Source organism: Azolla caroliniana, unplaced genomic scaffold, assembly GCF_043228905.1.
Source record: "Azolla caroliniana isolate FFs.n. ecotype wild unplaced genomic scaffold, voAzoCaro1.0.p SCAF_3, whole genome shotgun sequence".
Classification (NCBI taxonomy): Eukaryota; Viridiplantae; Streptophyta; class Polypodiopsida; order Salviniales; family Salviniaceae; genus Azolla; species Azolla caroliniana.
In genome coordinates, this window is record NW_028230438.1 from 7577831 (window position 1) to 7589358 (window position 11528).

Sequence of the window (11528 nt, forward strand, 5' to 3'; positions counted from 1 at the left end):
AAGCCGCCCATTTCATTTCTTTTACTTTTTACTTCTTGCTTTTGTTTTCCAAACAAATTTACTTTTTCCTTTTCTTTTACCCTCCTCTCTCGCCTTTCTCTCTCTCTCTCTTTCTCGTAATTAACACTACGAGCACTCTGTCTTGGGTTCGAAACCCAATTTTCTCTCTTCTCTCTATTATATAGTCTTCATATATCTCTCTTAATTCACTAGAGGCCACTATGGAATGTAGGGGGTTGAACCCATATGACCACTTGGTCTCCAATGGGCAACCTTACCAACTGAGCTACATCCATCTGGGTAAAACTCTCTCTCTCTCTCTCTCTCTCTCTCTCTCTCTCTCTCTCTCTCTCTGTGTATGAATCGGTAAATACCCCATTTTTGTTGTAAACAAATTGTCTCATGGGCCAATTTTGGTCTTAGAAGAAGTTAATATTTCTTTCTTTCTCTCTCTCTCTCTTTCTCTCTCTTGTCTCTCACCATCATGGGCGCAGGCCGCAGCCTGAAAGCATAGGCATAGTTTTGCACCAATTGGATGGATGGTTGGTCCCTCACCCAATTGGTATGCCTACTCTGCCACATTGGAAAGGAGCTGCTTCCTACAAAATTGTCCTATCGGTTGTTATTGCCCAATGGATGCCCATACATTCTTTGTAGGCCAATATATCCAATAAGACAATATCTTGGGGGTGTCCAAAGATTGAGACATTGTTTTAGAACATTTCAAGAAAAGGATATTGCAGGAAATGAGACCTAGACAAGCATATGAGAAGTGAAAGCATTGGGGGTTTGTAACACATCAATTGGATAACTAATAAAAAAATACATATTGGCAATTGATATCTCTTTGCTTGCCGCAAATTCTAGGCTTTGCAAAGGCTTGTGTTATGTTAAAATGCCGCACAACTTTTTTGAGTGTGTTTGACTCCTATTGTATATGGTTTGACAACACGTTTTGAAGTTGACATTGAACTTGGTTTTTGTTTGCGATACACTCCTTTTTTTTTCAAATGCCTTCAAGATGTTGAGATATATACATGTCAATGGTCTTATTTTAACAAAAAGTGAAGTGAAAACGTGTTACCTCTTTGCAAAACATTTCTAATGCTTGTGTGAGGATCCAAAAGCGCTTGAAAGAAGAGTCCATGATGGGTTTTAGCCTTTCCTTTTTCATGCAAATGAAAATAACAATATAAAACATGAATAGTTTCGGAAAAAGCATGGAGAGAGACACTAACTCTCCTTGACCCACTAAACATACCACCCAACCTCCCTTTGTCCAACTTCCAATATATCTCATGTTGTGAGTCACGGGTGTCTTCTCCATGTGTCAAGAAGACTTAGAAGCCCATGTCTCACAGGGCCTTCTCTACCCATCGAGAAGGCCCTCGCCTCAATCTGTCGAGGTGATGTGTCGTGGTTTTGATCACAGAACCCCTCAACACAAAGGATGTGTTACAATGGGCACCTTCTCTACCCGTTGAGAAAGGCCCTCACCTCAATCCGTTGAGGTGGTGTGTTGTGGTTTTGATCATGGAACCCCTCAACACATCAGATATGTTACAATGGGTGCCTTCTCTACCCGTCGAAAAAGGTCCCCACCTCAATTTGTCGAGCTAGTGTTGTGGTGCCTTTCGGCACCATATCGTTGCGTGAGTTGGGTGGGAACCGCTGGGGTTTTGGACTAGGAGGAAGAAGAATTTGAGATGAATCTAGTTAAGAATATATTGTAAGAAATATATAGGAAACTTGTGAATCCCACAAGAATAGTTTGTTAGTTTTATTAATATTTAAAACCTAATTGAACTTTGGAATAGCTTAGAATCAATAGGAATAGATTGGAAAAGAGAGATCAAAAACCTTGTGAATCCCACGAGTATTATATTAATCAAGATTTAGACCCTCAAATCAACAACAAATCTTTACAATTTGCTTCCCCATCCTTATATAGTGATGGGAGAGTCTAAGTTTACCACACGCAAGCATCATGCCTTTTCTAGCTCTAGTGTACATGCACACTACATGTCCATGATTAACTTTCCCCATCATGCTTTTCCTTTAACTCAAGTGTTCATGCACACTACACGTGCATGATTAACTTTTCTATCATACTTTTTCATTTAACTCAAGTGTGTAAGCATGAATAACTTTATCTATCATGCTTATCTAGAATATTTACATGGGATAAAGTTTAGTATAACTTTAGTATTTATAATGTGCTAGTGCAATGGTAATGCTTAAAATTATTAACATGGAGGTACAGGGTTCAAATGTTGCCTTATGCATGTAATTATTTTAGTATTTTCTCCTATTTCTTTATACTTAGTCAATCGGGTTCTCCACACATATTTTATGTAGTGTACAAAGTATACGACAACAATGTGTTGTGGTTCCAATAACGAAACTCCTTAACACATCGGATGTGTTACAACCCAAATGTATTCCACTGTTAAACCAACAAAGCAAGACAAAGACTCTCCTCTCCCCTCCCATGAATCTCATGAAACATTCGAAATTAATAGTGAGAAAATGAACCTTCCTCCTAACCAAAAACATTGTAAATGAGGGTCAGGTTCATACGTATACGTTTTCTATAGCCCTCCATCTGAAAATATTTCTAGCTAAAATTGACCCATGAGAAAGGAGAACCTACCGCCTAACCAGACCAGACGTTGTACGAAATCGAGGGCCAAGTTCATACCTTCTATTGCGCTCCATTTCAAAATACTTCCAAAGTCTGTCACTCACCATGGGCCCTTCCTCTCCCTCTCGAAGCTCTCAGTCAACTTGTTTGTAGTGCCTAACATCTCGAAAAACCAAGAGATCTTACAGAACACACACACGCACACACACACGTATGTGTGTCGTGGGGCCCGAGCTCACACGCGCGCGCGCTCACATCATTTAGCACCGTGATAGGCAGTTGCCACTTGTCCGCAGCTCATGCCGCCACGTGTCACACAGGCGACGATGCCACCTGGCGGAGGTGACACGTCAGTCATCTCACGGCAAACCTTCCTTGCTGGTCTTTCTTTTTCTTCATCTTCTCCTTCTTCTCCTTCTTCTTCTTCTTCTTCTTTGTCGTTGTCTTCCTTCTTAAAATCGGCGAGAGCTCTGCAGGTGAGAGAAATGATGGCGGAAGGTCCATCCAACAGAAGCAGAGCAGACGAACCAGCATTGCCAGAAGAAGAAGACGAAGACGAAGACGAAGACGAAGAAGAAGAAGAAGAAGAAGAAGAAGAAAGAGAAGAAAGGAGGGAATTGTTCTTCATCTGCATCGCTCTCTTCTCATCCATCGTTCCTTCCCCTTCTGCTTGCTGCTGTATGCACTAACTGTTCAACCTCCTCTGCGGTAGAGGTAGAGAGGGCCATGTTCCCATTATTTCGAAACGTTTGGTAAGTTTTAAAAAAGTGCGCCTTTTTGAATTTTTTTTTTGCTTTGTTTTTTGCATGCAGATGATAACGCTTTATTTAGGGTTTATCTGTGTAAGTATTTATGTGGGTTAGTCTTTGTAAGAGAAATAGATAGATAGATAGATTATATTATCCTCTTCGGAGAGAGATAGTTTCTTCTCAATAATTTTCTGTTCTTTGGGGTGAATCAGGCAAATAGAGAAGATCTCAGGGCCTTGGGAGGATGCCATCATCTCTGTCTTCCTGGTGTTGTTCGGAGGTCTTATGTCAGGTCTCACACTGGGACTCATGTCCCTAGACCTTGTAGAGCTCGAGGTTCTTCAAAGAAGTGGTAGCCCAAGAGAACAAAAACAAGCATGTAAGAAGATTATTGTCTTAAAAAATCTGTTTTTCTTTGTCTTAGGGTAAAAATTATCTCCATGGGTTCATTCTTTCTAGAGGTTCGTAAAAGACCCCTGTTTAATGCATCCTTTCAACTGAGGAATCATTGTTTATTTGTTTAGAACAAGGCTTCCAATAAGTTGAATGACACTTGGATTGACACTTTGCATGTGGTCGTACACACACACACACACACGTTACACACGCACCCTAAAACTGTGACTTAGGCAATGTGGACTTTAGTTGAATGAACATTGAAAAATGGATAGGAAATAGGGTTTCATCAATGCACTGTTCTAGCAAATGTGGTAGTGGTAGCCTTGAGGATTTTGTACATTAATAGCTGAGGATATAAAAGCATATTATCTGATCGGAAAAACTAGCTCATCAATATTATAGCATAAGGAAAAGAAATATTTCTTGAAACAGGTAGAAATCGTTTTATTACATGGACTTATCGATTGAGTGCAATTGAAAGGAATCACTGGAATCATACATATAGTGCACATTAAAAAATAAATCGACAATGTATTCATTACCGTCAGCATTTTACGTCCAGACCTGATTTGCAAGGTGCATGGGCAACATTTCATAAAAAAAAGGGATATAAGGGAAGTTCTAGAACTTCTAGAATTTTCTTTCTACCTCGTAATGATAGTTTGGTGGTACTGTCCCATGACAAAATTATTCATTCCTTACATTCCTTTGACATCATTTTTCCTCAAGTGAACATTCTACGAAACCCATACATAACTACTTTTAGATGTCTGTTTACTCAATTATTTGGCAAACTACTGGTCTAGAATCAAGGCATAAAGGATTATGCTAGTAGTTGGTTTACTTTAGTTCTCTACCGAGACAAAGAATCACTTCTCAGCTGCATACTGATTCAAGATATTGTGCTCTTTGTATTTTATTATTCTGTTGGAGTTTGAGCTAATCAGACATATAGAGTGCTCTTCACCAGAATCATTTTCATTCAAATTTAGACTTGGTCTTAATTTTCTTAATCGTTTTTTGCAGCATCAGTTCTACCAGTTGTTAGGAAGCAACATCAACTTCTAGTAACACTTGTACTATGTAATGCTATTGCAATGGAGGTACACACTTGTGGTGTTCTTCTTGTTACATTTCATCAGAATAGTACGAATTAGGTGCAAGTTCAAGAGCTAGGATTAACATTTTACAGGCATTGCCAGTCCTTTTGGACAACATGTTTAGCACTTTTGTTGCTGTTATTCTTTCGGTCACTTTTGTGCTGGCATTTGGTGAGGTAATCCTACTTGAATTCTCTCACTTAAAGTTGAAGCTATTTTGCGTTAAGTATCATTTCATGAATTTGGTGTTTGCAGATAATTCCACAAGCGATTTGTTCAAGGAATGGGCTGGCTATTGGAGCGTACTTAGGTTGGCTAGTTCGGATATTGATGGTTATATGCTTTCCGGTAGCTTATCCGGTTGGAAAGGTGAATCACCCTCTGACAAGTTGCTAACTCTTTTCTTCTTTTCCAGCCTAAGTGGAATATAGCATCTACAATCTTTCTGGGTGTTGCACTTACTGCAATATTTTCTTGTAAATCTCTAATATTTTGACCAAGGAAGTGAACTGGGCATCTAATCCTGGTCTATTGAATATGGTCTTATGGTTTGTATATCTTTGATTGGGTAGTCCAAATCAGGTTGGTTATGTTCCCAGTGTTTGCAACTCTAGCACACCTGGCACCACATAGTATATATCTTTAATCTCAAATCTATGCATTGACGTGTGAACTGTGGAATCAATTTAAAAGGCTGTTTGTTTCAGTTGCTTGATTTCTTACTTGGGCGTAATCAATCAGAGTTGTTCAGGAGGTGTCAACTGAAGGCCTTTGTATCGATCCATGGACAGGAGGTAAGATTAGGATAATTAAGAAAATATGTGATAATTAAGAATAAGATTGCAAAAATCTAAATACTACTTTTAAAATATAAAAAATGTCACTTACTCAGAAGAGGAAGAGGGTGGACACACATAGCACAGGTTACTATAGATTATGTCACACTAGACATAGATCCTGAAGTTTCCCCAAATATACTAGTCCTCAATTGATATACCATTAGATTTTTGAAGGATCCGCGAGTGTTCGTCTATACTGGAGTACTGTTGTCTCTTTACTGGAGATTCTTTTAAACATGATGATAACCAACATTTTCTCGCATTCATTTAAGAAATAATGTTATATTGATATAAAGGTCCTACAGGCATATTGAACCATCGTGGGTGCTCATAACTGAGAGGAATCAGCTTTGAAAGAAGAAATAACTTTTTGTTGGGCTTCTAGAAACATCCAAAGTTTGGATACTCTGGTTATCTTCATACAAACTATGAAATTAAGTGCATTATAATTATTGATACACTACCCAAATAGAAGAGGATACGTAAAGGAAGAAGGTATAGAGGATGAAAAATGAAAGGAATGTCATATTGATCTCTGTTAAAAAAGTTGACCTATTAACGGAAATTAATCTGGTATAAGACCAAAAGATACAACAATTTGGTATAGTACCAAGGTTACGCAAAAATCTAGAGAGAGTGGTAATGAAGGTCTTCATATGGAGAGTAATGACTGGGGGTTTACCTTTGGGATTGACACTAAAGAGATGTAGGCTAGCAACATGCATTTGCTTCTTTTGCACTGTCAAGTGGAAGATAATACTCATCCTTTCATACATTTCTCAATTGCTCATCAACAGACGTGGACTAACAGCAAGCATCACTTCTTTTGCACTCTTCAAGTGGAAGATAGTACTCATCTTTTCATGGAACGCCTGATTGCGCATCAAGAGACATGGACTAGCCACAGGAAATTGCTTCCTTTACACTGTTCAAGTAGAAGATAGTACTCATCCTTTCATATAATACCCTATTGCTCATCAAGAGACATGGACTAGCGACTGATAACTGCTTCTTTTTTAGTATTCAAGTGAAAGATAGTACTCATCCTTTCATACAAGGCCTGATTGCTTGTCAAGAGACATGGATAACAAGTATTTGCTTCTTTTGCAATATTCAAGTGGAAGATAGTGCTCATCCTTTCATGCAATGCCCAATTGCTCGTCAGTTTTGGGTTACATTCCTCAGATTTGGCAAGTTTTGTTGCACTGTTTTGACTCCAAGACAGTGAATGTTTGCAAAATCTACATAACTTGACTTGTGATAAGAGATGGAGATCATTTTCCATTTTCTGAGATATTAGGGGTTACGTCATGATTGGGATATGTGCAGTACTTTGTTATTTTGATGGTATAGCATATTTATGAAAGTTGAAGGGAGCATTGATGTGGAAATTTTGTTTATTGGACCAAGTCGAAATTATTTGCTTGGTGGAGTGTTCATCTTGCCTATTGGCAATTCAGCATGTCCCAGTACTCATGTAGCGGTGACACTACCCAATTGTGGTACTACAGTAGTGTTTTACACACACACAATTTTAGTGATGTAAGTGTCTGTTTCCACCAAGGGAGAGAGAGATAGATACATATCCTTTTTAGGGAGAGAGAGAGAGAGAGAGAGAAAGAGAGTCACTGTGGTCATTTTGAAGATAGGAAGGTAAAGGAGGCGAACTTTCTCAAAATGAAACAAATATTATAATCGGTGCTCTTGATCTTAGTCTGAAGGTACGTGATTGTCCGCTTCCCCTTCACATTTTGTAATCTTTTTTTAAAGCTGGATGTGTCCTGTGTCTTGCAGACTGTAAAAGAGGCAATGACCCCGATAGATTCAACCTTCTCTCTAGATATAAATTCAAAGTTAGATTGGTACTCTCTCTCTCTCTCACACACACACACAGATTCATTACTGTTTGTATCAAAACTATAAACTCTTAGTGATCATAAGGTTTTCTAGCTAAGGGTTATGTGTTTCTTGATTTGTAAATGTATGCAGCAGACTTTTTTGGTATGGCTACATGTCCGTCAATTCCATATGTTTCGCATAGAATCATGGTCTTCTAATGCTGTGATGAAATATCTACTCTTATTTATTTGTAACTTCCTTGTTTATGGGTATGCTGAAGAATATACTCTTGTAATCTTATTAGCGATATTTTGCTATATTTTATCGGAGGATTACATTACTGCAGGGAAACATTGAATAGTATATTGTCCACAGGACATAGCCGAATTCCTGTGTATTCAGGAAACAAGGAAAATTTGATTGGGATAATTTTGGTACTATTTCACACGTTCCATTTGTTATATATTAGTTTAATCATGTATGAAAACAGTAATCCATGTACATCATTTTTTTTATAAGGTAAAGAGCCTTTTAACCCTGCCTCCTGAAGCCAACACTCCCATTAGCACTGTACACATACGGGAATTACCAAGGTGCCAATACATTCTCTTATCTATTGATCTATTAGTGTTGAGTAAGAAAACAAAGGTTTTAATGGTTAGTTTATTGACAATGGTTTCATGGTATGTTACCAGAGTGCCTGCAGATACACCTCTGTATGATGTATTGAATGAATTCCAAAAAGGGAAAAGTCATATGGCAGCTGTAGTGAACAGAAATGCAGGTAAAAATCATTGGAAGGTAAAATACTCACTGTCAAGATCTATTGGGTAGAATTGTAGACATTTAACATATGACGTTAATGTGAAAGGTATAAAGCATGCTCTACCTGATACAACATCAATTGCTGAAGCAGAATATAGTAAAGTTCGTATTGAGAAAAAAGATATCAAGGCAGGTTCTGAAGATGTAAAGTCTAATATAGACTATACAAGGACAGTTGCTGAATGCAAATCTGATATCAATCATTATGAGCATATAGTAACTATTGAGAATCAAGATTCAGAGGGGGCTTCTGAGTGGCATCGAAAAGATGCAAGCGACAAAGCGAAGTATAGGTCAACAAAATGGCATTCTGACGGTCAAGGGGATGAGGTCATTGGAATAATTACACTCGAAGATGTTTTTGAAGAGCTCATTCAAGTAAGTTAATATCGTCAGTATATGCGAATCAATCTCTTCATACCGTTGTGTGTTGATGTGAACTATAGCATGAGGTCAGGTCCATGTGTATGAATAAACATGTGATAGCTGAGGAAATGATTGTGTGCATGACATGTGTATGTGTGTTAGTACAAGGCTAAACATTTAGCTGTGAAATTGTGAATTATTTCAGTACTTTGAGGGAAGCCATTTGTTATATTGGCATGTTATTGCAATCTGTAAACTTTGTACACACTTGGTAGTTCTATCGCTACTGTTCCAGGGATTAATCTTTGTACCATGCATTTATTATTTGTCCATAATTATTTAAGTTAAAATGGAAGTGGTAATATGTATAATAAAATTGTGTTGTTTATACTTTAAATGTTTTAGGCAATTTATTTGGTATAATTAAGCAGGGTAGTATCTATCTGTGATCATCCAATGTTCCATGTAGTTCATTAACATAATAACTCTTTCTGTCTATTTATTTATTGTTAAGATTATTCTAATGTGATTTATTAATATATTGAAGAGATCACCTAGATTGTACTAAATAGAGATATATGATAAACTATATACAGGGGGAGATCGTTGATGAAACTGATCGATACATTAATGTGCACAAAAGGTATATATGAGAGTCTCTTTGCAATTTCGAGCCATTTTGTGTGAATTTACTTCATTATTGAAGCATATCTTCTTAATATGGAACTATTGGTAATATATGTACTAAGTTCAGAATAAAGGTTGCTGTTGGATCTGAGGCCCCAGTCTTTTCGTTTCGTCACAATCAAGAATGGCATGTGAGTCTCAAGCCTTTTGTTTAAGTGCCCTTTCATTCATTTACTACTGGTGTAAGAAATTGAAAGAGGAAATACAATCATTGAAACAGTAAAAATACAATATTATGAGCATTACTATTCTCTTTTGAAATTGAACGAAATAAACTGATGCCTTCTTTTGTAATGTAGAACGAATTCGGATCAAGCGCCATGACGAAGAGCTTCATGAAGGTTCCAGATACAAGTTCTATCATGGATACAGTTCATGAAGTTAGAAGACCACTTCTGGATGAAACATAGCATAACAATCTCAGAAGGAGCTTTGTTTTGCAAAGTTGAACATATTTTTTATTTGGATGAATATGTTCACGATTGTAAATATCACTACATAGTTAGAGACAAGATGGAGCTTTTAATTAATGGTGCTAGTTCTCAAGGCATTCAACCATGTTTTGTCTTATCGGTGAACCATAATCTTGTCAAGGAAGAGCTCTGAATCGATGTGGTAGGATTTGTAAGTTAGATGTTCCGAGTGATTGATATTTGAGTGCGATCACGCTGACATGAATCAAGGCGGCAATTACTGGTCATATTGGTGAGTAGGCATCCTATTTCTGTTACTAGTGAATACTTCAAAAGCCCTACACTTCTAGTGAATATTGATGTGATTATGGATGCTTTTGCTTTTGTAGATAGTATAATCATGTTTTTGTCTTCAAGAAATAACTCTTTATCTGTGTGATTCCTCTCTATGGAGTTTGTCTTGAAATTCCAGCTTTCCATGGACTGGTGATTGCATTCATACAAGGATCTTGGAGGCTGGCAAACCTAAATGTTACCTAGTCTCCATATGCTAGTATTTTGCAGGCTTGGAACCTTAAATGTTTAAAGAATATTAAAGAAGGGAAGAAAACCTTGTTAAGGATTATGAAGTTCTTTCTTCATAGATTGTGGTATTTTTCTTATAATTTCCTGTTGTTTCTTGTAAAGGCATGAATAACATGTGTAGTTTGTAGGGTTGATGAAGAAGAGATTCTCTTGGTGTATACAATTGATGTTATTTATTAGCATAATGATTAAAGTGATTATAACAAATTTTCATTGGGGGATGAATGATTAGATAGAGCAGCAAAGGGCATTATGTGGAATTAGAAAGATGAGGCGAGTTGTGCGTTGATTAAAAGCCAAATTGAGCCGATTTACATTTGTATTAACATGTTCTCTTATTCCTGAAAGAGGTTTGAATCTTCATATCTGGAATTTACATATATATCAAAAATATATTTATGATTCCATGAAATTACTAAGCTACACAATTGTTTGTAAAATCCACGTTGGTTTAATTTGTTTATCCATCGGATTCAATGGCTAAGGTAGTATTTCTCCTTATCTCATTTCACGACGATATTGCAAATGATTGGCATAGAGACTCCGGGTACAAGGCAATTTGATAAAGAAAACTTTCTTGATACTGTGTAATTAAGATGTGAATTCTATTTTGATCCTCGGAAAATGCGTAATTTTATTAAAATTGTTGAAAACATGATGAAGAATCCAAGACATGACTCATATTGCATAGAACTAAAGTTGTTCATGGAATCTTGGAGATCTTATGGATATGGATTGTGTTGGTGTTATTGCATTGTTGGCAAGGCCATCATTGATATCTTGATATACACCTACAACAATACACCTCACACCCAAATAGACAATGTTCACTAACATAGGTATACACTCGATCTTCGATGAGATATAGTAAAGATAGACTTTCATGTTTCCTCGCTGAGATTAAAAGCAAAGTCTACGGTAGTTTCCATGATCTTTCTCACAAATGCTGATGTGTTAAAAAGCCTACATATAAAGATGTACCGAGCAGTTAATGTTTGTATCGAATCGATCGACTAGAGTGTGCGAAGAAGCTGACTTGCAATCGATCGATCGATTTGATTGCGATCCATTGGATCGCAGAA

At 37.2% G+C, this 11528-nt stretch overlaps 1 protein-coding gene across 5 annotated transcripts; it reads left to right on the plus strand.

Moving 5' to 3' along the window:
- Positions 1 to 3052: 3052 nt before the first annotated feature.
- LOC147866116 (DUF21 domain-containing protein At4g14240-like) lies at positions 3053 to 10006 on the plus strand. Of its 5 annotated transcripts, none has more exons than XM_087316482.1 (15): positions 3053 to 3396; positions 3606 to 3772; positions 4819 to 4895; positions 4985 to 5068; positions 5148 to 5261; positions 5600 to 5686; positions 7381 to 7452; positions 7526 to 7593; positions 7875 to 8004; positions 8090 to 8163; positions 8266 to 8354; positions 8442 to 8773; positions 9358 to 9404; positions 9516 to 9579; positions 9748 to 10006. In XM_087316482.1, exons 1-15 carry the CDS (start codon positions 3371 to 3373, stop codon positions 9856 to 9858), a joined length of 1542 nt encoding a protein of 513 aa, XP_087172608.1. In that variant the 5' UTR covers positions 3053 to 3370; the 3' UTR covers positions 9859 to 10006. The 5 variants fall into 5 exon arrangements, with proteins under 5 accessions (XP_087172608.1, XP_087172609.1, XP_087172610.1 ...); XM_087316483.1 differs by having other exon boundaries at positions 7917 to 8004; XM_087316484.1 differs by lacking the exons at positions 9516 to 9579; positions 9748 to 10006 and having other exon boundaries at positions 9358 to 9414.
- Positions 10007 to 11528: the final 1522 nt, after the last annotated feature.

Coding starts and splice junctions, on each gene's coding strand:
- LOC147866116 (XM_087316482.1), top strand. CDS start 3,371: ATGTTCCCATTATTTCGAAACGTTTG. Junction 5,069..5,147: donor TTGTGCTGGCATTTGGTGAG/GTAATCCTACTT, acceptor TGGTGTTTGCAG/ATAATTCCACAAGCGATTTG. Junction 9,580..9,747: donor GTCACAATCAAGAATGGCAT/GTGAGTCTCAAG, acceptor TTTGTAATGTAG/AACGAATTCGGATCAAGCGC.